Below are 26,200 nucleotides of genomic sequence, written 5' to 3' on the forward strand. Positions count from 1 at the left end.
TATCGTCCTTCTGTGGTGTTGTATCACCAACAGGATACACAGGTTCCTTTATTTCCATTTGTTTCCAACTCGGCTCTCCAATTTTACAAACTCAGTCTCCTCGACATGTGAAAAAGTTACCTGACTCCAAAGGTGAAGCTATAATAAAATCTATTCGGAGAGGTCTTCCTTTCATGCCTCTCTCTGCCTCTACGCTTCCTATTCCTTTCCCTGGAAATCGTGACCATTTTTGGTCTCACTTTTTAAAAACTATCCTTCTACTGTATCTTTTTGTAAATATGCGAAAATATGCGTTATTGTTTATCCAAATATTAATGCCCGTTTAGGGTCCTTTACAGATTTTCAACATTTGACAGTGAAAGAATAATCATTTGGGTATCTCCTTTGGAAATGAAGATTCGACAATGGCTATATTTTCCTCTAATTACTTCATGCGATTTGTTTCATTTTTCAAATAGGTCATGGCTGAATTAAAAGATAAAATGTTTCCTACTTGATACGTTCTTGGGCTATGACAAGATAAAATAGCCGTTTTATGAGATGATGTAAATATTCAAGAGGCAAGCCATGAGCTTGAGGAATTAAATCCATTTACAGTTGTGTTAATTATATGAATGCTAAAAGTTGAGCTGTGAGGATCAAGAAGAATAAGGAGTAATGATTGATTTGAAGAATCCACATAAAACTGCTTCTCATAATAGTCTTTGGGTATTTGTTCCTTTTGATCAAATGTAAAATACGGAAGTGGCTGTTTCACAATTTGGCATTTTAGGCACTGATACTCTAAAGTATGATTTCTCCTGAAGTCTGAGTATTTGTTTACATGCCTTAATGAGATGAAGTAAATACGCGGCATGCCTCGTATTTACACATGCCCAGTGACCCTAAAACTTAGACCGGGGGCTGTGGTCCCGGGAAGGCCCGGCCGGGGCTGGAGCACGTGCTGGGGGGAGTGGCACCGGGCGGGAGGAAGCTTCCGTCGCTGGTCACGTGGGCGTCATCCGGAGGCCCTCCTGACCTAGCGGCCGACTCCCCCGGAGCAAGGGATCCAAGAGACAGCAGACCAGAAGCTTCAGGGGCTCTGGCGACGTAGCAGGATGCTGCGCACCATTGTTCCCACGGGACCGTATTAGCCCTTCACGGGCAGCCTGCCCGGCCCGGGAGGGGACGCACAGGGGCTGGAGGCCCAGGGGGCGGGGGCCTGGGAGGCCGACCGCTGCATTGCGTAGCGGGCGTAGCATTTCTAGGACTTCCAAAATGAGAAAAAGAAAGGAAAACCGTGATGTCTTGTGAAACCACTGCGACCCGCCTCTGCAGTTTTGCAGTCATGTTATAATGTTACGTAATCAGCGGTCTTTTTATGCGTGTGGTGTAAGGACTTCGTGTAAAATACAACATGGGAATTTGTTTTGTATGCTGTTTCCAGAGGTGCGTGGTATTTCTGAGATTGATTAGAATTTTAAATCCAAAGAAGAAAAGCAAGCTGTGGCTTAAGGAACCTTTTATTTATTTTCTTTTTTTGTCCAAGTGGCTTTTCTTCTAGACACTGAAGAATTGCCCTGTTCGGAAGTTTCTGTTAAATTCCTGAAGGTGATTACAGTAGCTTTTGCGTATGGCCTTATTTTGTGACACTTAAAAATGGCTGTTCAGGGGCGCCTGGGTGGCTCGTCAGTGAAGCGTGGGACTCCTGATCGCAGGGTCGTAAGTTCAAGCCCCGCACTGGGCTCTGCGCTGGCCTCTGCACTGGGCCTGGAGCTTGCCTAAAAAAGTAAATAGATAAAAATAAAAAATGGCTGTTGGCTTTGAAAGGTAAATAAGGAAGCCATTGCGAGGGAAGCTGGGAGCGTTGTGGGCAGCGGAGGAGCCAGTGCCGAGACTCTGATCTGATCGCTTAGATTACGCGCCGCGGAGCGTTTGCCCACAATAGCTGAATAATGAGGATCATTAAGCTCCCCGGGCGGACATACCCAAGTCGTGTTTGCCTCTAACCTTGGAGGCTCCTCGAGGCGGAGAGGTGAGGGCTGGCTCTTTATTGACTTGTCAGGCCGGGAGTTTGCAATACAGGCCAAGCGGCTCATGACCCATTCTATTTATTTCGCCGTCTTGTGGTGGGCAAACGGGTAAAGAAATCCCCCTGAAAATCCCTCCTTCTGCACGTTTTTATGAATAACGCCAGTGTTTATAGCAGTTCGGGCGCTCTGATCAAATCCTCCGGAAGCTGTCACGTGAGCGGCCTGGACCCATTGTGGGACACAGCTGTGGGCGGTGTCGGTTTCCCCGCGCGGCGCCCCTCGTCCCCGCACCGCCCTGGAGGGGGACCGGCCGTCGATTAGGTGGGGGGAGTCCGAGAAGCAGGCCACTGTGTCAGCAGCCCGAGCCGGGCCGTGAAGGCCGGCGGGAGTCCAAACTTCGCTTCACAGTCGGCACACTGGGTTAAGTGCCCGTAATGTGTCTGGTCCGTAAGTGATGAGGAATTACATCATGCTGTGCTGCTCATTTTTTCTGGGATGTGCAAAACCCAAGAGACGATAAAGGGATTGTTCTTAAAGCTGTGTCTCCGTTTACCACGAAGTCACTTAGCCGCTAAAATCAAAAATAAGTTTTCAAGCCCTTGTGTATTTTCTCACGAAATGCAAAAAGAATCAAGAAAAACAAGTCACTTTAGTGACTTTCGGTGACCAGTCTCATCTCTCAGAAACAAAATTCGGACATGTTTTGTCTCATCACCACTGAGTATGCGCGTTAAAGTTTTTGCTTTTGCTACTCAGAAACTTTGAATGCGAAGTGCAGATACACACACACACACACACACACACACACACACACACACACACACACAGCTTTAAGGGAAGTAATTCCACTGAACTGGAGGGGAGTATCAGGCGTTGTGGAAGGATTATTGTTATTGTGAGTGATTTTCATCAAAATGCCTTCTCTCTACATTGAAAAATAAGAAGACGTGTACAAGCAGATGTCTCTGAGATTTCGGACACTTGTCCCATGAAGTGACTGCCAGTCTCTTTACGCCTGTTGGCCACACTGCTAATGCTAAGCCATTCTCGGGGGCACCATGCACAGGCCTTATAGGTAAGAGACAAATCTAGGAGAAGTGAGATAAAATGAAAGGGGATTGGAAAAAGTCAGGTAAGGCAAATAATATTCATTATGTGTTTGGTACATAATGAGCTCAGAGCAATTAAAAGCACTTCCAGACAATAGCTAGACTGAAACCTTCTAGACGTGCTTGTACCTCACACTGATGTGATCATCATTCGTGGTCTTAGGGTGGGTACGTAGGTAAGGAATCCGAATCCATGCAGGCAAATAGAAATCTCAGAGGTCTTGGAACTCTTTAAGTAGTACAGAAGAGGAAATTGGCCTAGTGTAAAAATTTTTAAACAGACAAAAATATTCAAAAGTAAAATGTTTATTTTACAAGAGAGGCCTCAATGCAATATTAGGCATGACGCTTATTAGAGTTGATGAATATGTATTAAGACACTGCTTTATACCGCAAATAATTCTAAGGTAAATAAAATACCCACCTTACTCCTACGAAATGTACTGCCTAATGAGGATGATAAAGACAGATATGCATGTACTTGGGATACAGAGTATCCCAACTGTGGACATTATATTTCTTTGAAAAGACCCAAGACCGTGACCCTACCTTAATATCTCAAAGCTGGTCAAATTTATGATTTTAATTATGTACCAGAATAGCATAGCTTCATGGAGTTCTCCTCCCTTGACCCTTTTCTTGTTGATCTCTGTTAATGATAATATACTCAGTTTAGATACACTAAATTGAGCAGCTTTTGAATTTAGCTTGGGACTTCCACGGTAGACCGTGGTCAACATTTGGCTGGAAGGCTTTAGCAAAACCATCATGTTTTCCCAGTCATTTATTAAATAAACTATAACCTATGTACAGAAAAGTGAATAGACTGTAAGTATGCAATTGAAGCCATCATTTACAAAGTCCCAGCAACATTTTAGGGGCGCCTGGGTGGCCCAGTCGGTTGAGCGTCCGACTTCGGCTCAAGTCATGAGCTCGCAGTTCGTGAGTTCGAGCCCCATGTCGGGCTCTGTGCTGACAGTTCAGAGCCTGGAGCTTGCTTTGGATTCTGCGTCTCCCTCTCCCTCTGCCCCTCTCTCACTCACGCTCTGTCTCTATCAAAAATGAATAAACGTTAAAAAAAAAAAAATTCAAAGTCCCAGCAACATTTTAGATGTGTGTATTATGGCAAGTGCTTTTAACTTAAATTTATTATACAAGTTACATATGATGATTATACGTAAACCAAAACAATAAAAAACACCTACCACTGTAATGTACACCCGAAACTAATATAACACTGTATGTTAACTATACTGGAATTAAAATTTTAGAGACACAAAAAAGAGAAAAGAACCACATATAATCCCACCATTCAGAGCCAATTTCAGGACATTTTGGGGTGTAGTCTTTTAACTTTTTTCTAAGTGCACACCCATACATTCTTATTTGCCTTTTCTTACAAAAATTAGATTCTATTAATTTTTCCAAAATTCCATAATGGGGGGGGGGAGATAAACATATCATTTATGTGAGTGTGTATTATTATCTCTTCAGGTAACAGCATGATATTTTTGTTTGTCTTCATTTATTTAACTGATCCCTATGTTGAGGTATTTTAAATTACAGTCATTGCAGTTTTCAGGATTTTTTGCAATCACAAACAATGCTAGATTTTTGCATAGTTGTCTATCTTCTCAGCATAGATTTCTAGACCTGGGATTGCTGGCCAAGACTAGTACATTGTTAGAAAATGGACCCCTTGTAATGTGTACAGAGTAACCAGAGAAAGCTTAGCAAATAACACGTATTTTCCTTGGTGGTATATATCAGTCTTCAGTCTCACACCACAGATGTCTATGCCCAACAATCTGGCATTGTCTCTTCATAAACCCTCTCAAGGGGCACCTGGGTGGCTCAGTCTGTTGAGCGTCCAACTTCGGCTCAGGTCATAGTCTCACTGTTCGTGAGTTTGAGCCCCACATCAGCCTCGCGGCTGTCAGCCTATCGGCACAGGGCCCGCTTCTGGAACCTGTCCTCTGTCCCCCTCTCTCTCTGCGCCTCTCCTGCTTGCACTCTCCCCAAAATAAGTAAATATTAAAAAAAAAAATTGTATTGGTAGCTACAATAGTAGCCAGTGACTTCAAATTTGATAGACAGATACAGATTCCCAAAACGTGCTAAGTTTTACCGAACTTTATTTATGCCCATTTTAGACCTATGGCAACAAGAGATTTGCTAAAAGGCAGGAAACCCTTGCATGCCCTTGTTTAACTGGTAGAAGGTTTAACTGGAAAAACAAGGGCAGCCACTTTTTCTCAATTCCTAATCAGTTAAATCACATTAAGTTTTAAATATTTTGAAATCAAACAATCTCAAGAACACACTCTGGGGCAGATTTGTCATCATTGGGTACACAGATGGATAAAATTAGCAGTATATTTCAAAATATAAGCAAATTTCACATGGAAGTAAAACAGTGGAACCTCGACATAAAGCAGTTGGAGAAATCATTAAAAATAGCAGAATACTAAAAGAAAAAACAAACAACATGAAAGATGTTTCTCTAATTTTAGACTGACGGTTGTTCCAGTTAAGATGGATTGATACCAGGAATATTCTCAGAACAGCGATAATCTTTGGGGCAGTCGTGGATGTCTGAGATACCAGACAGCCAGCCAGAAGTGAAGTCGATACCACACATCCTAAAGACTGTGATTCCCTGGATCAGTGTGAAATCAGAGTATGACATTGGCTTACCACACTTTCGTGGTTCCCCAATATCCAAAGAGAGTGGAGCAAGCCTACAGGCCACAGAAGGCCCCCTTAGGGTGGAAGGAAAACCTGTTGCTAAGGGTGTGTTGGTGGAATGGAATGAAAATACTTTGTAACCCTTAGACCTATGGCTGTACCTATGGTACAGGTACCTGTACAGGTACTCGGACCAGGACAGTATGCTCTGAGCCAAGCCTCAGCCTAACCCATTGGAGTCAAAAGAGGAAAAAAGGATACAACTTGATGGGATGTGTACAACTGGGACAGGTCATGGATGTGACGATGGAAGGAAATAATATTATTTGAGGTCAGAGAAGATAAAGAAACTACTAAAATAACCAGAGACATGTTTCACAGTGAACTTCTAAAAATTAATCTAATAAGTACAAGTCATACATTAAAAAAGTGAAGACAATAAAGGAACATTTGGAAATTGAGAGTAGCAAGATAAATTTGCAGGAATTGAAAAGAGAACAAAAACTTGCCTTCTCAAAAATGACAGCCTTGATTTGGACATTGTGGCAAGCCAACCTGTGTCTGATTGGGTTATGCAAGCTAGGACTTCTGGGCGCCTTCTCCAAATGATCTTTACTTGGAAACATAATTTTCAAGGAGGTTAAACCAACCTGCTTAAGAAGTTTACCTGTTGCTCATTTGGCAATTGGATGTGATGGCCCTGTTAAAGATTTCTTCGTTAGGTTTATGTTGATCGTAATATAGGGATATAGTTGCTCAAACTTGTCATTAAAGAATGGTGTGTAATGGGGCGCCTGGGTGGCTCAGTCGGTTGAGCGGCCGGCTTCGGCTCAGGTCATGATCTCACGGTCCGTGGGTTCGAGCCCCGCGTCGGGCTCTGTGCTGACAGCTCAGAGCCTGGAGCTTGCTTTGGATTCTGTGTCTCCCTCTCTCTCTGCCCCTCCCCTGTTCATGCTCTGTCTCTCTCTGTCTCAAAAATAAATAAACGTTAAAAAAAAAAAAATTAAAAAAAAAAAAAAAAGAATGGTGTGTAAGAATGTGCCTCAAAGTAACGATACAAAATATGGTTGAGTGTAACTAAGAATTGCAGAGTGCACTCATATTTCTGTGGACTTGAATTTGTACAGTGCATTACACCCTAATATCGATTAGTGTGAGTGATTTGAAATCACAGGGTGGATTGCCGTGTGTCAGTTTCCTGTGATTTCAGACCTACTCGTTTGTGCCAAAGACAAGATGTTTTTAGTAGTAAAGTTGCTTTGATATTAAAAAAAAAAAAAAAAATAGGTGGGCCTGGGTGGCTCAGTCGGTTAAGCATGCAACTTCGGCTCAGGACATGACCTCTCGGTTCGTGAGTTCGAGCCCCACGTCGGGCTCTTTGCTGACAGCCTGGATGGAGCCTGCTTCCGATTCTGTGTCTCCCTCTCTCTCTGCCTCTCCCCCACTTGTGCTGTGTCTCTCTCTCTCTCTCTCTCTCTCTCTCTCTGTCTCTGTCTCTGTCTCTCTCTCAAAAATAAATAAACATTAAAAAAAAATAAAGACAAGTACGTTTTTCAGGTTTTGGTAATCATTCAGAAGTGCTATACCAACCATCCCTCCCATTGGCCCATCCTAACATCTTTGTAACCTGTACTAAGAAAGGTATTTTATTGTCGTTTTCATGCCCATGTCTTTGATTACCATGAATATAGAACTTTTTTTTTTCTTCCCCCTGTTGGCGGCTTTTGTTTCTTTCACTCTGTATCTGCTGCTTGTGTCCTTTGCTCACGTTTTAGTACGAATTTAGTCTTTTTGGTTTTGATTTGACAGAACTCTTTATTTAACAGGGACTGAACGCTTTATCGCGTATGTGGCAAATAACTGTCCGTCATCTCGTCTTTTGCCTTTGCTTACGATATTTTACAGTGTTGGCACAATCAAATCAGCATTTCCTTTCATGGTTTCTGCTTCTAAGGAGATGCCGAGAAAATCATCCTCTCCTCCCAGATTAAAAACACGTGTTTTCTTATTTGTCGGAGTATGTTAACGGTTTTACATTTTCTTTTACCAAATATTTAATCCCTTTAGAATTTACGGTTTGCGATATACCCTATAATTTGAGTTTTCTTTTTTCCAAATTAACTGCACTGTCTTACAACTCAAGCACAGTTGCTTCTCAATTCTGTTTGATCATTGTTGGAGCACGTGAGTATCTAAAAATCATTTTAGGTAATAGGTTTGGTTGTCATCTCCAGCAAACATTTTCCACTAGAACAGCTAATAGTCAAGTTGACACAAAGCGATAAAAGGAACAGATCCTTTGCAGATCATTTTCTAAATCCCCCCACGTCATTCCCACGAATAGGTAGGAGATAGGAAAAGTCTTTCCCTCCAATAGCCTCTTCTTGTTGATAGCTTAGGTTTCGGTCATATTTCTGCATCTGGTCATCACAGATCTCAAAGCTGTTTCTTCTTACTTTTTCTCCCCCCGCCCCCGTCCACCAACTCTGGGAACCCACAACCTCAGGTACCTGGGTTCTCCCCCCACGCTCCTGACCTGTCATACCTTCGCTTGCTCTCCTCTCTTCACGACACCCCATGTTTTCCTTCCCTGTCCTACATCCCTCTTTCCTCCCACATCATAGTGCATATGACTATGCAATCTTTCCCTATAATTTTATTGGGTAGAAAACTTTCCTATTTCCTAAATGTATCATTTCTTCTAGGAAATCACTACTTGCAGGACCAGCTTGTATTTATTAGGTGTTAACATGTTAGGTGCTGAGGATACAGAAGTAAAAAGGCTTTTCATGCCTTTGAGGAATTACCGTAGCCAAGGTAACAGATATGGGTACAGACCATTCAAATTATTCTTTGGCCTTATGGGAATTGTTTGGTCAGGTTTTTTTAGTGTGTTCTTGAAAGGAATGACTTGTCTGTATTTGTCGAACATAGAGTTTTTTTTTAATGTCCATTGGGTCAGTTTTGTTATTTTTGTTATTTGCTTCAAAACTTACAATAACTGTACCTTTCCTGGCTTTTTGACTGCCTACTCTGTCAGTTCCAGAGAGACAGATACGCGAAATCCCCAGTTATACTTGTGGCTGTGTCTGTTTCTTACAGGTCTGTCAGTTTTGCTTTATATATTTTGAGGATGTGTTTTGGGGTGCATTCAAATTTTAGATTATTATCTCGTCCTGGCACGTCGGACTCTTTTATCGTTATGAAGAAACCTTCGTTACCGCTGGTAGTTCTCGCCTCACAGTCTGTTTTGTTTGCGGTCACACTTCCTTGTGTCCATATGCTTCTTTTGCTGGCCGCTTCCCTCAGCCTTTCCACTGCTCCGTTGTTAGATGTGTTTCTGACAAATAATAATATAGTGTTAGGTTTCGCTGTCTTACTCAATCTGGCAAGTAAATTGTTTAGACCATTTATATGATATAATTATTGATCTTTTGAGTTATAACCCACCTTATTTGGGGTTTTCTGTTTGTCTTTCTGTTCTCTGTTTCTCCCTTTCTTATTTATTTTAACATTCCATTTTTCAGGGCACCCGGGTGGCTCAGTCGATTAAGCGTCCAATTCTTGATTTCTGCCCAGGTCACGATCTTACGGTTCATGAGTTCAAGCCCCACATCAGGCTCTGTGCTGACAGTGCAGAGCCTGCTTGGGATTCTCTGTCTCCCTCTCTCTGCCCCTTCCTCCCCTTCCCTTCCTCTCTCGCAATAAATAAATAAACTTAAAAAAAAAAAAAAAAAGAACAACATGCCATTTTTCTTCATACTAGTTTAGAAATTAAACATTTACTTTATTTCTAATCTTTCCATGATTACCCTACAAATTACTACATTTTAAATGTAATACCTTTGCACCTCCTTCCAGATAATAGAAGTACCTTAGAATACTTTAGCTCAGGCACCTGGGTGGCTCAGTCGGTTGGGCATCTGATTTCAGCTCAGGTCATCTCATGGTCCGTGAGTTCGAGCCCCGCGTCGGGCTCTGAGCCGACAGCTCGGAGCCTGGAGCCTGCTTCGGATTCTGTGTCTCCCTCGCTCTCTGCCCCTCCCCCACTCATGCTCTGTCTCTCTCTGTCTCAAAAATAAACGCTAAAAAAATTTTTTTTAATTAAAAAAGAAAAAGAACAGAGATGCTCAGAGTGGTGCATAGGCCTTGGAACCTAGTAGTTTATGTGTTGAAATAGATAGTGATGAAATAGGAAGCACTCATAAAATACTTCGTGTCCTTACTAAAACATGACAGGTGTCTTGAGGAAAAGTATTTGTGTCATTATTTCAGTTGCAAGCTAAACTAGCAGCTTTCCTCACAAAATACTCTTTCTACTTGAAAGAGCCACTTACAAACTGTGCTTATTCACATTTGGATATTTGGGCAACATTTCGTCAGAAATGAATAAAGGAAGCCTGTCACCACAAGGAAAACTCTCAGGGGAGAATATTCGTTGTAAATGACAAAGTAGAAGCTTTTAAGTAAAAATTCGCATCTTGGAAAACATATTACGAGTTGACGGCTCGTCAGCACCCTTAAGAAGTCTGTGATGAGATGACGGTAACGCCACCAGATGTGATATTTTAATATTGTACAATGAAATGTGTAAATATTCGGAAGAGCTGCATAATTCAGTGAACCGATATTACAAACCAGTGCGTGATGTTCTATAATCATGGGTGGGTAAAATAGCTATTCAGAGCGTTAGCACATCGATGAGTGTAAAAAGCTGTGATACGGTTTCAGATCACACATTGTGACTAACTTAAGCAGCTGTCACTTGTTGCATTTTGGGTGCAGTATCGAAGAATGTACACGGTCATCTGAAAAGGCCATGAAAACACTCCTCCCCCCTGCAGTTACATGCGCACACACGAAGGTGATCTGCAAAAAATACAAAGGTAGTGTTAGTCTTCTCGCAAAAATTTTAAAAAGAAAGAAAATGTTACCTGATAACATGTAATGGGTTTATTATTCTTCCTTTTCAGTGAATTACTAAAATAATTATTTTTTAATTTCTCAGTTTCGATTTTTAACGTGGCAAATATCGACAGGTACAATGCACGCCAACAAAAGTTCTCTGAGTTTTGCAGCGGTTTTTAAGAACGTAGAGTGGTCTCCAAGACCAAAAACTTTGGGAATTGCTACTTTAAAATTTCTTTTCGTAAAGGTCCGCTGTGGGCAAGTCCTTAGATCTTGCTTTCTGGAAAATGTCTTTATTTCATCCTTATTCTTGAAAGGTGTTTCCAAAGACAAAATGCATTGTTCTTCAACACCTCCAAGATGTTCTTCCACTGTTTTCCAGCTTCATCATTGCTGTGGAGAAGTCAGCTGCCATCTGTCTCTTTGAAAGTCACTGGTTCCCCCCGCCCCCCCGCCCCCGCCACCCCTCACCGCTTTTCGGACTTTTCTCTTTATCTATGATGTTTCATTGTTTCACTCTGATGTGTCTAGGTGCAGATTTCTTTATCTCGCCTGGGATTTGTTGGGTTTCTTAAGTCTGTGGATTCGTATCTGCCATCACGTCTGTGAATGTCCTCAGATAGTCTTATTAACATTTTGTCTCTGCCCCATTCTTTCTCTAGAATTATGATTAAGTGTGTAGTAATTATTAGATATGTAGTAATTTATTCTATTCTCTCTTTGCCCCTCTAAGCTACATTCTAGATTATTTCTTCTGTCTTATTATTCAGCTTACAGTTCTCTCATTCTGCTGAGAATAAATTTGAGTCCGTTTGTTGTATTTTTCATTTCTAGGTCAGTTTGTTTCTTTTCAAATCTGCTAGATGACTCTTTATAACCTTCTATTACCTGCAGATAATGTCATGCTTTGCCTTTTCTTTTTTTAATGTTTATTTATTTTTGAGAGAGAGAGAGTGTGTGAGTGGGGGAGACGCAGAGAGGGGGAGAGAATCCCAAGCAGGCGCCACACTCATCATGGATCCCAGCGTGGGGCTCGGTCCCACGAACGTGAGATCATGACCTGAGCCGAAAACAAGAGTTGGACGATTCACGGACTGAGCCACCCAGGTGCCCCTAGTTTTATTTTTTCAAGATTTTATTTTTACGTAATGTCTACATCCGACATGGAACTCCAACTCACAACCCCAAGATCAAGAGTCACACACTCCACTGACTGAGCCAGCCAGGCATCCCTGCCTTTCATTTTTTAGAACAGTGTAAGCAGAGTTGTTTTATAATTAATAATTCTAGTCTCTGTAATCTTCTGGTTCTCCCTGATGCTACCTTGGCTCCTCGTACGTTTGGTTTTCTTTAAGATTATGTGCTGCTTTGTCTCCTAATACTTCTCTGCATTAATAATGTAAGGCCTACGTTTTAAGTTACCTCATCTCAAGATGATTAGTGCTGGGTACCTGGGCACATTGCAAGCCCAAAGTACCTTAAATGTAGCGTCCTGGACCACAGACCTAAAAATTCACGAGGCTTTGATTAATTCTTAATCAGTCTAGTGGCCTCTTGGGAGTTTGTAATGTGGGGAGGGAGTTCTGTCAGACTTTCCACGTTGGCAGGCCCCAGGCTTTGAAACCTGTCCTCCTTATCAAAACCAAAGATCAGATTTCCCTCATGCATACGTGCCCTCAGGCTGACACATCTATGTTCTGCTTAACCTCTCTGGTTCCTGCTTTTCCTTTAGTTTTGGTCCCAGCATCTAGATTTCAAACCATTATGGGAAACTACCTCCAAAAACAGCGTGTAAAACTTTAGCCATAAAAATACGAAGTGCGGATATAAAAATACATACGGATATAAATGCCTTAGCAATAACTTTGAACTCCCACCTTACGTATTAGGCAGCACGCGCCCAGCAAGCGGTGAGAGAGACAGTGTTGTGTAGTTGTTAAGTTCACAGGCTCTGAAATCAGACCGCCCGCGTTTAAATTCTGGCTCCGTCTCGGGGCGCCTGGGGGACTCGGTCATCTGGGCGTCCCACTTCAGCTCGGGTCATGATCTCACAGCTTGTGCGTTCGAGCCCCACGTCGGGCTCTGTGCCGACAGCTTTGGATTCTGTGTCTCCCTCTCTCTCTGCCCCCCTCCTCCCTGCCCCTGCTCTGTCTCTCAAAACTGAATAAACATTTAAAACAAAAATTTAAATTCTGGCTCCGTCTCCTAGCAGTCTGTGAATCTGTACAGGATACTTCATCTCTCTGTGCCCTGCTTTGCGAAAGGACAGTCGTAGGTGTGTTTACCTCATGGGGCTGACGTGAGGATCGAGGGAGTAAGGCACGTGAGTATTTAGCACAGGGCCCACCGTGCCGTTGGCTTTCAAGTGCTTAGAACATGCAGTACTTAGTAGGAGTCTGGTCAGTATGCACCGTGAATTGTGTTAAGCATTACTGAGTGTCTTCTCCACCAACAGCCTATGTTACACTTCTTGGTTTTTGGCTACGTTCGAGTCAGTAAGACCGTCATACTCGTAACTCAAATGGAAAACAGCATTAATTATTCGTTTACATGGCGAAATTTTTAAGATAGTTTAACGTTTTACAAGCTTCTAATCAGAATAGCAAAGAATCGATGCTTCGTAGTGGAGTGCTTTGTCAACCAAGACTCTAAGAAGGTAGAAAAGCATACAGGCCTGGTAATGGCGATGTGGGGTTGTCATGAGCAACAGCCGTGCATATAATGCTGGCGTTCACACTCTACATTTGATGGTGTTTGACACGTTTCTCTGAATTCAGGTTCTCACTATGACCCTCAGAGGCAGCCGTCTGTATTTCCACAGTGTTGATCACCAAAGCAGGGCTTGGAAAGGTTAGTGTCGGATAGTAGAAAGAGGAGACAGGTCGGTGCAGTCATTTTAAGGAACAGCTTGGGATTCCTGGTGAAGGTGAGAATGTGCATGCCCTGTGACCCAGCAACTTCATTCCTGGGAAGATAGCCTGGGGAAGTTCTGGGACGCGTCCCAAGTTAACATGTAACATTTACGGGATAGTATGTTTTAGCCTCAGTAAGGGAATGGGCACAAACCCTTTGGCTTTATTCATAACCATGGTACAGCGTACTCCAAGTAAAATGAAAAATACAGATCTATGTGTATCAGTGTGGATGAATCAGGGGACATAAAACTAAGTGGGACACTGGCAGGTAAGTTCTGGAGACCTAATGCAAAGAGATTATAGTCAACAGTGCCGTATTAGAAGCTTCCAAGTGGCTAAGAGAGTAGATCCGAAATGTTCTAAACACAAAGACAGATAATTATGTGACCTGACAAAGGTATTAGGTGATTATGGGCTACAGTAATCAGTGTAACATATAAATGTACCAAACCAACACTCCGTATACCTCAAACTAACACAAGGTTATATGTCCGTTATATCTCAATTAAAAAAAAAAAAGGAAAACTAGTTGCAAAGGATAAATATGGTGTCATACTGTGTATATAGTCAAAGAGCATAAAACAGGAGCACAGTATATATTGTTTGTGGGCATCTACAAAAAGCAGAAATACAAAAAGGTACCTGCCAGCTTGAGGACAGCGGTTACTTCCGGAGTAGGTAGATCTAAGCAAATGTGGCCAAGGACCGATGTCCAGTTAGCTCTGTTTCCTAAGCTGTGATACTGGTTTTCTCTCTGCTTGAAATTATATATAACTTTTTTTTTTTTCAAATAAGGAAACGTTTTTTAAAAAATGAAAGAGTTTTGGAATCCAATAGACCTTGGTTCAAAGCCTGCCACCCATTTGCCCCATTCCTTCCTCTCTCCAATCCCGTGTCCTCATCTGTGAAATGGGATCACGGTAACTCGGTTTGAGGACCGGTGGAGGTGACACGCGTACGGTGTCCAGGATCCTACCTACCTTCGTACAGGTGCTCGGGCACCGCATCCTCGAGTGCCTTCCCCCCGCTCACGCGGCCAGCCTGGGGCCGACCGAGGCTCCGAGCTCGGATGTCCGGGCTGGAGTCCCTGCCGGTGAGTCCTGGGGACGCACGTGTTCCGGGAGGGGCCGCACCTCCCCGCCCGGCTCCGCCAGCTGCTAGGACGCAGGAAGGGAGCCCGGCCGGCCTTGCCCGCCCCCGGGAGCACCCCTCACTCCCGCCACGGACCCTTCTCCCCCCCGGCCTGACTCTGACCAAGTCCGGTGGGGCCCCGGATGCTCGCTCGGAAGAGAGTTTTGCTCCTAGAAGGAGAAAGTTACTCTGTGATAACGTTTTAAATGCCTGGTGTGAGCGCGCTAGCCTGTCGTGACCTCTCCCTTTCTGTCTCTCGTTGACAGTGTCATCAGCAAAGTGGTCCCGGCGCCCGAAGCCAAGCCGACCCCTTCTCTGAGCAGACCCAAGACCCCGCCGCCCGCAGCCGCCCCGGCCCCCGCGCCCGTGCACGTGGCCCCCGCCCCGGTGCCTTCGCCGCTCCTCCCGCCGTCGGCCGCGGCCCCCGCCCTGATGCCCGCCCCGGCCCCCGCCGTCTCTGGCGCCGGATCGTCCAAGGCCCCGGTCCGGAGCGTGGTGACGGAGACCGTGAGCACTTACGTGGTGCGCTGCCCTTTGCGTGTGCACGCTTGCGGGGGGTGGGGGGGGGGGGAGGGGGGCAGGGGCGCACTCTGCCCCCGCGACGGGGCTTCCCGCCGCCCCGCGGCGTCGTGTGTGTCGCTCCCGGATGTCGGACGCGGCCCTTGAGGCCCGGAAAGGCATTTCCATTGCACATGCAAGCCTTGGGCTGAAGGGCGTGAAGGCATTGACGTACTTAGTCTCCCCAGATGTCAGGGCATCGCTTGCCGTCCCTTTGTGCCGTTTCATACCGCCCAGCGTCCGCGTCTAAGTATCGAGATGAACAGTGATCCGGTCCCACGTTGGAGTTCTCCGTCCGGCGGTGAAATTGCTCACGGACGCGTATAATTTTCATAACGTACACGGCTCCTCAGGGCCCGCCGCCGGCCCCAGGCAGCCGCACTGCTGACAGTGCTTGGCGGGCCGAGGCCCAGAGTATGCCAGGCTTGCGTGTTAAATGGAAATGAACTTCCGGACTCAGCTTCCTGGGTGTCCAGGCGTGTCCTCGAATGAGTTCCCGTCGCTGTCCTGGGACTGTTTGCAGCTGTTTCCCCCGTACCTAACAGCGTCAGGTCCCACGCTAAAGCCTGAAGTCAAGCTCGTAGTGAAGGGGTGTCTTTATAAACACGTCCTTTGGGCACCGTGGAGTGACATACACACGACCGAGGGATTTGAGGCACTTACAGGCGCGCGGGGTCCCGGTACGGATCTGACCACCAAATAGGCAGACTGGGGTCTGTCCGCTTACTGATGGCCCAGATCTGTCTGAATAGATGTGATTGGCCAGTAGGACTCGTGGTGTTTGCTACACATCGGGTAAATACTATCTTTCTTGAAGGTATTTTAGGAGGAAATTTCAGTAAATAAATATTTTAGGCACTATAATGATAGGATGAGAAGGAAATCCCAAAGGTATTGAGAGACGACACAAAGATGTGAAAAATTAACAGAAAAATACTAAGTTGGCAATTCAAGACAAAAATAGAAGATGTGATAAAAATCTGTGGTCATCAAATTGGCCCATTCTAGCGGCACCCGGGTGGCTCAGTCAGTTAAGCATCCGATACAGATTGATTTCGGCTCAGGTCCTGACCTCACAGTTTGTGAGTTCGAGCCCCGCGTGGGGATCCATGCTGACAACCCAGAGCCTGCCAGGGATTCTGTCTCTCTCCCTCTTTCTCTCCTCCTCCCCCTGCTTGCTCTGTCTCTCCATCAAAATTAATTAATTAATTTAAAAAAATGTTTGACCTGGGGCACCTGGGTGGCCCAGTCAGTTGAGCCTCTGACTTCAGCTCAGGTCATGATTTCACCACATATGAGTTCGATCCCCACCTCAGGCTCTCTGCTGTCAGCGCAGAGCCCTCTTCACATCCTCTGTCCCCCTCTCCCTCGGCCCCTCCCCTGCTCATGCTTTTTCTCTCAAAAATAAACATTTAAAAGAAGTTGGGCCATTCAAGGACCAAGTTCTAGGTGTTTAACTGAGGGCACATCACCCCAAGATGGGCTGATGAGGAAAGTTTACTTAACCTCTTCGGTCTCCATTGCTTCATCTGTAATTAGGGGGTTCGGGTGAGACTGGATGATCGGTACAGGATGTTATAGCCTAGTTTCCAGTTCTCAGTGGATTTTCGGGCTTACTCCCCGGAGATGAATCTGATCGGCATGGATAACATGGAAGCAAAGCCTCGTTATCTCCTCGGCGACATTTTGTAGACAGAAGACAAAACGTGTGACCTGGAGGAAAAACATAGGCCGTAGAGCAAAAAGGCTGATTTTGTGACTGCCTAACAGTGGGACTTTGGAACTGTCACTTCGGTTCCCCTAGCTCCAGCCCCCCATTCTTAACCTACCCAGGGCTTGTTTCAGGATGGTTGAACAAAGTCAGATGTTTGAAAGAACTCAGTACCCTGGTTGCTGTTAGTTATTAAGGATGCTCTGGCAAATTTCTCAGCAGCAACAGAGTCACGGCCTTCTAATTTCAAGAGAGGTCAACCAGCCAGCCGGGCTGGCCATGCATGGCAGCTTCAGGGCATAGGGTGCTGGACCAGGGTTAACCCCAGAGAGCTGGCACACGGTAACAGGTGGTTCTCTCCCCTCAGAGTTAGAGAGGGCTAAATCAGATGCAGCTGCCCACAGGTTTCTTTAGGAAGCTTCCATATCACGTACCTTGCCTTCAGTAGACTTCCAAAAATGGTGCCCTTCAAATAGCCCATCAGTGGAATGAAACATGTTCCCCCAGGACCCCCGTCGCACACCACGAAAGCCACTCTTTCTGCGTTCTAGTCAGGGTTCTATCCGCAAGTATAGGGACAGACCACACCTGCAGCACAAACTCTTAGAGACTATTGGCCGCGTTATTATAAACACTTTTGAAAAGTAGCTAGTAGTCGTGGCTGGTTTTTGAAGGCTCATCCTAGATTTGTTTCTTCCAAACTGGTTTTGTAACTGTGGAATTTGAGGCAGTGATATCATTAGGGATGTTTCCCATTGGGAACAGCTCAGTTAAGTAAAGCAAACTCCAGGGCACCGCACATTTATGGCAGAATAATGTTAACATGTGTAGCTCGTTGGCCTCTCGCATCCCTCCTTTTATTTGCCCTTTAGTTGTTGTGCTTTACTGAAAATGTCATAAAGGGAATGGAAAGTTACTTAGTAACAGCTCTTTTATATCCTTGATCTTATCAGCTAGTTCAGGACAAGTGCCTGGCTAATAAGTAATAAGGTGATCCACTCACATTTGGCTGGATTCAGTAATTCCACGTCTGTGAACGTGACTGAGGAAATTGCATATACTTGAGCTCTGTAGCTTTCAAAAATATCAACTGTTACGGCCATAATGACCCTAATCGTTCCCAACTTAACATGTTGACACTAGTTTTTTTAGATAAAAGTGGCTATGGGTCATACTGCTCATAGAACTGGTTATACAAACACCTTGTTTTTGTGACTTACAAGAGAGTTGAAAACACTCATTAGAAGGGTGCCTGGGTGGCTCAGTGGGTAAAGCGTCCGACTTCTGCTCAGGTTATGATCTCGCGGTTTCTGAGTTCGAGCCCCTGGTCGGGCTCTGCACTGACAGCTCGGAGCCCGGAGCCTGCTTCCGATTCTGTGTCTCCCTCTCGATCTCTGCCCCTCCCCCACTTGCACTCTGTCTCTCTCAGTCTCTCAAAAATAAATAAATGTTAAAAAAAAAAATTAAAATACTCCTTAGAAAGCCTTCTCCTTGAGTACTTAGCAGCTCCTTTCTGTCTCCTGTGGATCCCAGGGTACTCATGATGGCGATCATGGCCTTCGCAAATTGTCAAGCCACTTTTTCTCTTTTCAGTTTAACTTGTTTATTAGGTTCCTAGTGTGAAAGTAATCATTCTTATGCTGCCCTCTCTTTGGTTTTTTTCCCCCCATTCCGCCTGGTTTCCCCCTCTTCCCTCCCCCCCACCCCCTACGTAAAAACCTCAGATCCGAGATGAGTGGGGGAATCAGATCTGGATCTGTCCCGGGTGCAACAAGCCGGACGACGGCAGTCCCATGATCGGCTGTGACGACTGTGACGACTGGTACCACTGGTGAGCGCTGCGGGCGGGACTCGGGCAGGCGCACGGGTGATGGGTCCCTTCCGGACCCCCTCCCGGCGCCACTGCTGTCCTGGGAGCCGCCTGAGAAGCAACAGCACAATAAGATCACGACGTCTTTAGTGTTAAGTGCAGAAATCAGGAATCTTTGGACGGTTGTTCTGCAGCCTAAATTCCACATGTTTTGTTTAGCTTATATGTCCTTCTTGTTTAAAAAAAAGGGGGGGGGGTGGTAAAGGTTTCCCTTTCCTTCCTTTCCAGTAACTATCAGCTGCAGCACTTGACAGGAACACCGAGGTAACCCCCTGGCATACACGTCACAAAGCGCAGGCATGAACGGAGGCGTGTCCGCTCTTCACAGCTCCCCGCCAGCTCCCCCACACTGGAGAAGGAGCCAGAATGCGTGCAAATCACCCTCTCACCGTGCAGTGTAAAGATCAGATGTAGACAGACAGAAATCCCTTCGGCCACAGGACACAGGACACCCATGAGATAAACACGGGCCGCTGCTCGGAAAAACCAGGCCGCTGGTGGCTGCAGGGAGCCCGCCTTCATTCCTGCAGCGGGGCCTCGGGGAGGGCCCCGGCCCGAGAGGGGAGGCCACAGCCTGACGGGGGAGGCCCCGCGGCAGCCCTGCTCCGGGAGCTAGAGCTGTTGTGGCCTGGGCTCGGCTGAACATACTAGAGGCGTAAAAATCATTCAATTGTTTAAACTTACTTAAAAAATTATTTTTCAATTAAAACAATTGCTTCGGAACATAGGGAGGCAATCTACACATAAGTGAAGTTTGGTTTTCCAAACAAATGCCTTTCTCTTTTTCCTTTCCAACCACGTAGGCCCTGCGTGGGAATAATGGCCGCACCCCCGGAAGAAATGCAGTGGTTCTGCCCCAAGTGCGCCAACAAGAAGAAGGATAAGAAGCACAAGAAGCGGAAGCACCGGGCACACTGACCGGGCACGTTGACGCCGCGCGGCGCCCCCGCGAGCCTCGCAGGGAGGGGCCGCCGGCGTCGGGAGGCCCAGGACGCATGCGCCGGCGCCGGCTCCGCCCCGGCCAAGCGGCGTGGGACGGAGGGCCACGTGACGGGCGAGGACGGCCACGCCCCCGCTTTCTATTACCAGTGACAAGTGTTATTAATAAAAAGACCGTAATCCTCCCTTTTGATTTTCTTTATTCTCTCTCCAGGGCCTTTTCATTAAGGTTATTAGACGAGAAGATAAAGTGTAAGCTGCCTCGACTGTAATTTAAGGACGTCGTCCGTCTGTATACAGTTTGCGACCTCTCTCCCGCTCTAGCGAGATAATCCTAATACCCGAAAAGGAGCTCCGGACGGAGTGTTGCTCAATATTTTTGTGACGAGAATATATGAAGCTTCCCCATCCCCCCTCCCCCCGTTTTTAGTACTAACATGTAAAATGTTCAGGCTTTTGTGAAATACCTTCTATTTTTTAAGAAAAAGGTTTCTATCATGTCCCGTTTGCTTTGGCGCAGATTATTTTTGTTGACTCGCACGCATTTTCTACGTTGGTCGCATCCTAGCCGTGCCCTTCTCGAAACTGCTGGCATTCTCCTCACTGCTCCTACACTTCATCAACTTGTACAAAACCTCCCAGACTATAGAAGATCTCCCCTGCTGTAAATAATAAATATTTATGAAGTAGTTATTTTTTAAATTTTTATCGTGTTTAATTCTGGCTTTCTCTGGAATCCACCGTGATTTCAGCCATGTCTGTAATTCCTGCTGTACATAAGCGAAGAAGGCTAGAAAACAGAGCCATAGTTCCGAGTGATCTACCTTGAGCTGGCCCCGCACCGGCCCCCGCGCGCCGGGGGCCCCGGGGCCCTAGCAGTTGAAAGGAAAGCAAGGCAATTTAAATTTGTAGTCTACCATTCGAAATTGTTTTGTTATCTGTACGTCTCTTTGACTGACTTTTATTAAACGGACGTGTAGATTCCCCCGAGAGAAAACAAAAACAAAAACAAAACAAAAAACATATACTGTAGCATTTTGTGTTTATATTGTTTTATTTCTGCAAATCTGTTCATGGAGATTGTGGTTTAAGGCTGAAATGAAGTATATTATGAATTTTTTTTCTTAAAGAAAACTCATCAAATTTCAGGGTATCACAAAACTTTATTATATTACTATACTGCCCACTATTTATTATATGTTATAGATGTCTGAGAGATAAACCAAATATTTTATTTTTAATGTAAAACATCAAATTTAACTTTATTAGCATATTTTAGCAACTTTGGAATAAATATGGACTTTTACTTGATTTTGGAATAATCCCGATTTGGGCCAGTGTCCCAATGGATATCTTGAATGCTAGAATATGGGCTTTGAACCTAATACAAATATATTAATAGAAATTGTGATTTTTTTTTAATGCCAAGTAAATTGCTATTAGTGTATGAATTAGTCATATTTTAAAACTTACTATGTGGTTAGAGAAATGAGGTTTTCTGCCATGAATGTTAAATTGCAAATCAGTGGAAATGGAACCGACCTTTTAAGGGCGCAGTATTTCACTGCCCTCCTTGTTCTAGAAGCCAAAATGTTTCTCTCCCTGCAAGGAAACGAAGCATCCATGTTGAGATATGTGTTTTTTGTTTTATTGATTTGAGATCATCGTAAATACTTTATACAGTATTTTCACATGCACAAATATACCCATTAGTGCTTTTTGGAGAGGGACGGGGGGTGGGGAAGTGCAAAATAAAGATTATTGGCTATTTCATAGTTTGCTTTTCCATTTTCTTTATTTAGGATTTAGTTCTTGAGGCATGGTCAGTGGATCTAAAGTTGCCACGTTTAAGTGAGCCGGTCATGCTACTGAAATAAGAATGGAGGTGCCTATATATAACTTTCTCCCCAATCCTACTGTCGAGAGACTTCAGCCCATAATACATTGAAGGAATTTCAATCAGTCGTTGTCCCTTGCTATTTCATGGTTGCTTTCCTAAATCCAGTTCATGATTTTATAAATGGCCTTTGCAATAATAAAACCAAAGAATCATTTTCAGGGGGCCGGAGAGCTCGAGGGATTAGTAATGGAATACAGAGCCTTTCACCTCTAGGTCAGTGAGTCGAATCCAGTCCAGGTCACCAGAGACTCAGAGTCGTTACCATCTTCTGGCTGCTCGGTGGCCTGTGCGAAACGGGCCGGTGGCCTCAGTCTCTAGCGGACGGCCGCCCCGGGCACCCACCAAAGGAAGTGCAAGAAACCGCACAGGGAAACGTGGGCGCGAAAATAAAACACCCGTGTCACAAGGCAGGGTGGGAAGGCTGGGCATAGCCCTGCTCCGTTGAGTCGCATGCAGAAAAACCGACCGTACAGAGTGGAGGGGATTCACGTTGCTTAACGGAGCCCAAAGAAATCGGCGAAGACATGGCCCATGCCGGGCAGGAGGGGAGAGGGACACGGGGAAGACCGTATAGTCCGGAGCGAAGCCTCAGGGGGCTCCAGGCATGAGAGGACAGTGCGTCTCGACTCCCACCGGCGACGACCAGCAGAGCAGCGGCAGTGTTAGGAACGGGACGCCAGGGGCCGGAAAGGCTCTGCCTCTGCAGCGGTGGCACGCTTCCCGGTGTCCTCACTGCACCGCCATCTGCCCTGGGCGGTCCACACTCTAGCCGAGGGGGGCGGGAGGGGGGGGGGGGGGACAGATCCGGGTAGTGATTTTATTGAAGGAGGTGGTATTTAAGAAGCAGAGACAGCCTCACTCTTGGGAACAAACTCCGGGGATGAGAGCGTCTGCCCGCGGAGCCCCACGTGGCCGGCAGAGCACGACCTCTGGGACCCACACGGGGTTTCTCCTCCGAAGGCGTCTGCGGCCAAGTACAGTGAAGATCTTTATCCTCCGGCTGATTTCGTGGTTGCAAACGTCCCGAAGAAAATCGGAGGGTATCAGAGCGTTCTGGCTTCGTCGGGCTTCTTTTCAGAGATAAAATACAGTGCCTTCCTTCACTGTATCACCTAAACCGCCTTTGTTCCCTTTTCAATAGGACGGTCCAACCAAGACCTACCAACCAAAGTAAAGCAGAAAATGAACACCGAGATGTGGAAACGTCGCCAGTGGGAATGCTAATGAGTGAGGTTCACCAAAGGCACGCGGGCTGGGTTTTCAAGACAAATGGCTTTTACGGCCCATCTCTTTAGATCACAGCACTTTTCTCTGGAAGGTTTGAGTCTGAGAGTAGAGGAGCTCCCCCGACGGAGGAAGGAGACAGATAATGTTCCGAATAAGGGCTCTTCCCACAGCAGGGTCAGCCGCTCCTGTCTCGCATCGGTGGTAGCTCAGACGTACGAAGCGACTGTTTCGTCCACGCGTGCAGCCCCACAGAGGGCACTGGAAATTCGATATTTAGACGGACAGCTGGACAGTTCCTGTGCAACATCACGTCAACATGACGTGCGGCTTCCGAATGCTCGGCGGCTCCTTACCCTCTGCGTCCGGGACAACCCCGCCGTTCGTTTCTTTTGTAGGACAGTGGTCAACACTTCCATCTGCTGGGTCGGCAGTTTCCTGGGCGCCCTTCGTGGAAATCGCAAAAATGGGTTAGACCCAAGTTCGGTTTCCCCCGGGGTCTGGCCTGTGAGGTCTGCCGGCCGCTCCTCTTTCTCCAGGCCGCTGCCGCAATATACTTGGCGTTAAAATGTCATCTCGTCGAATCCTGAGAACCTTCCGTGCTGTTCCTCTGCCTTTTTTCTACACGTAGCCTTTCACCCCAACTTAGACTGCAAGTGGTTTTGATGTTCGTACCGAACTTTTCGCTTCGGAACGTTCGTATTTGCAACAAAACATTTAAAAGCTTAGCAAGTGGTCCCATTATGGCAGGAGCTGGCAGAGTTGACATTAGATACGTCTACAGCCACCAGATCTAAATGCGTGAGGCTCTCAGAACAGAAGCAACATATTTGAGGTCCTTTGCCCTAAACAACAGCGTCCTGCTACGTCCTTGCAAACTCATCCATATCATTGGTAACCTTTTGAAGCTGTGTCGGGGTTTGGGGTCTGGTCCTATTTTCGACTAACTGAATGTTTACAATGAGACGGTCTTGGGCAAAATGGTACAAACCTGAAGAACGTCACTGTCCTGTTCTTAATGAGTCACCTATCGCCGAGTTAAATGCTCTGAAGGAAATGTTTGTGGGGCGCCTGGGTGGCTCCGTGGGTTAAGCGTCAGACTTCGGCTCAGGTCATAATCTCAATGGTCCGTGGGTTCGAGCCCCACGTCGGGCTCTGTGCTGACAGCTCAGAGCTTGGAGCCTGCTTCGGATTCTGTCTCTCTCTCTCTCTCTCTCTCAAAATAAATAAACATTTTTAAAAGTTTAGAAATGTTTGTGCTCCTTCTAGTTATCTCACTTAGACCCATAGAACTACTTATGAGACAGAGTCCAAAACTATTATTATAAAACTATATCTTTTAAAAAAAATTTTTTTTTTTTGTAGGAGACAGTGTGCGTGAGCAGGGGAGAGGCACAGAGGGAGAGAGAGACTATCAAGCAGGCTCCACACTCAAGTGTGGGGCCCGAGGCCGGGCTCGATCCACAACCCAGGGGCCCTGACCTGAGCCAAAATCAAGAGTTGGTGACTCAACTAACTGAGCCACCCAGGCGCCCCTCTGATCATTTCTTATATACTGTTTGGAACGTTCGCTAAACTTCTTTTGCTAGCTTTTAGAAAGCGAATTCTCTGTAAACGAATGTCTAAGTAACCAATCCCTCACCTTTCCTCTCTTCTGTTCCTCTTGAGGTTGTGTTAATACCACTTTCACAAAGACAAACAACAGGCCAGAATGTCTTACACTTAGCCGTATCCTCGCCCTTCTCCAAGAAATCCTCACCCGTCTGCCACAGCCTCTGCCTCTGGGCAGGCACGTCACACACCACGGGGGTGCAAAGGCCAAAGGAGACACGTCCCCAGGGCTGTAGAGAGCTGTCACCGGCAAGCACACTGGAAACGTGTCCCGCACGTCGAAATGGATCCCGGCCGGAAGTTGACGGGAAGGGGACCAGGCCCGCCCGCTGTTTGACCAGCTCTGTCCCCATCCCGGTGCTCACGGTGTTTTTGATGGGCTTTGCACACGAAACTGATGCTGCTTTTCACATCTTCTCTTTGACACGCGTCTGGGCTTTTTTTTACTGAATTGTAAGGAATCTCGCACGATAGTAGCCAAGAGCACACTTTCTTTTTTTTTTGTTTTAAGTCAGGGCCTGGATTTGAATCGTGGCTCCGATGCCCAATTGCTGAATGAAATTGAATAAATTGTTTCTCTAAATTCAGTTTCCCTCTCTGTAAAAAGAGTAAGGACACCTGCTTTAGATTGTTGTGAAATTTAACGAAATCGAATACCATCTTGTTCATGGTAAGAGCTTAGTATCTATTGTGGCTTTTTCTTTTTGAGCTTAATCCTTGAATATGTATTATCTTGCTCCTTCCATGAATTTTTAGTGTTCTACAAATTCTGGAATGTCTACGAGCCTCAGATTATGGGTTTGAACACCCCATCAAGAGAATGGGTTTTTTAATTTTGTTGTAATGTTTATTTATTTTTGAGAGAGAGAGAGAGAGAGAGAGTGGGAGAGGGGCAGGAGAGGGAGACACCAACTCCGAAGCAGGCTCCGGGCCCTGAGCTGTCCCCATAGAGCCCGCCGCGAGACTCGAACCTGCGAACCACGAGGTCATGACCTTAGCCGAAGTTGGACGCTCAACCAACTGAGCCACCCAGGCGCCCCAAGAATGATCTTGATATTACAGTCAAGACTTGAAAAGTTGGACAAGACAGCAACTAGGCCATTTTATTCTCTAATGATTTGATGATTAGACACAGAAGATCACCAGGAGAGCGGCTTCCTCCCAGTGCCCTCTTTCTCCAGAGTGGCCGGTGCGGCTCAGTTTTGATCACGTGTGCGTGGTGAACAGAGGCAGAGAGCGGAGGGAGACATATGTCACTGTCCCACACCCACGCGCATCGCATCCGTTAGCGGGGCCGTATGACCAATGTCAACATGCCGCAAGTCAAAATGCAATTGATTTGGCATTGGCATTTTCTAGTTACGCCAAGCAGTCTCGGGGAACTAAACAGAACAGCCAATCGCGGAGAACACGGCACCGTCGCTTTGCTGACGAACGTCAGTCCGTGGATGCAGCCTCTCCTGAACAACCTCAGGTTTTAGTGCAGTAAATGTATCTGATAAGGAGACCTAACTTGCACTTCAGATGAGGAGAGAGTTTTCTGAGCCTCAGAAATGTGATACAGCTGTAGGGACGCATTCATGTACAGCACACCCTCTGGTAGAGGAGACACCGTTGCAGCCCT

At 45.8% G+C, this 26,200-nt stretch overlaps 1 protein-coding gene and 1 long non-coding RNA gene across 2 annotated transcripts in view; one reads left to right on the forward strand and one right to left on the reverse strand.

Moving 5' to 3' along the window:
- The window catches only part of TAF3 (TATA-box binding protein associated factor 3), a 180,623-nt gene extending 160,597 nt beyond the window's left edge, over window positions 1-20,026 (forward strand). Inside the window, exons 5-7 of the mRNA XM_042991002.1 lie at window positions 15,030-15,285; window positions 18,757-18,863; window positions 19,706-20,026. Coding sequence (XP_042846936.1) covers window positions 15,030-15,285; window positions 18,757-18,863; window positions 19,706-19,820 — 478 coding nt within the window. The 3' untranslated portion in view covers window positions 19,821-20,026. The remainder of the gene's footprint in view (window positions 1-15,029; window positions 15,286-18,756; window positions 18,864-19,705) is intronic.
- LOC122240210 lies at window positions 9,927-17,873 on the reverse strand. Its single transcript, XR_006219595.1, has 3 exons — window positions 17,467-17,873; window positions 16,828-17,034; window positions 9,927-10,678 (listed from the first exon to the last, which is right to left on the reverse strand). It is a non-coding gene; the product is annotated as an uncharacterized LOC122240210 (long non-coding RNA).
- Window positions 20,027-26,200: the final 6,174 nt, after the last annotated feature.

Source organism: Panthera tigris, chromosome B4, assembly GCF_018350195.1.
Source record: "Panthera tigris isolate Pti1 chromosome B4, P.tigris_Pti1_mat1.1, whole genome shotgun sequence".
Taxonomy (NCBI): Eukaryota; Metazoa; Chordata; class Mammalia; order Carnivora; family Felidae; genus Panthera; species Panthera tigris.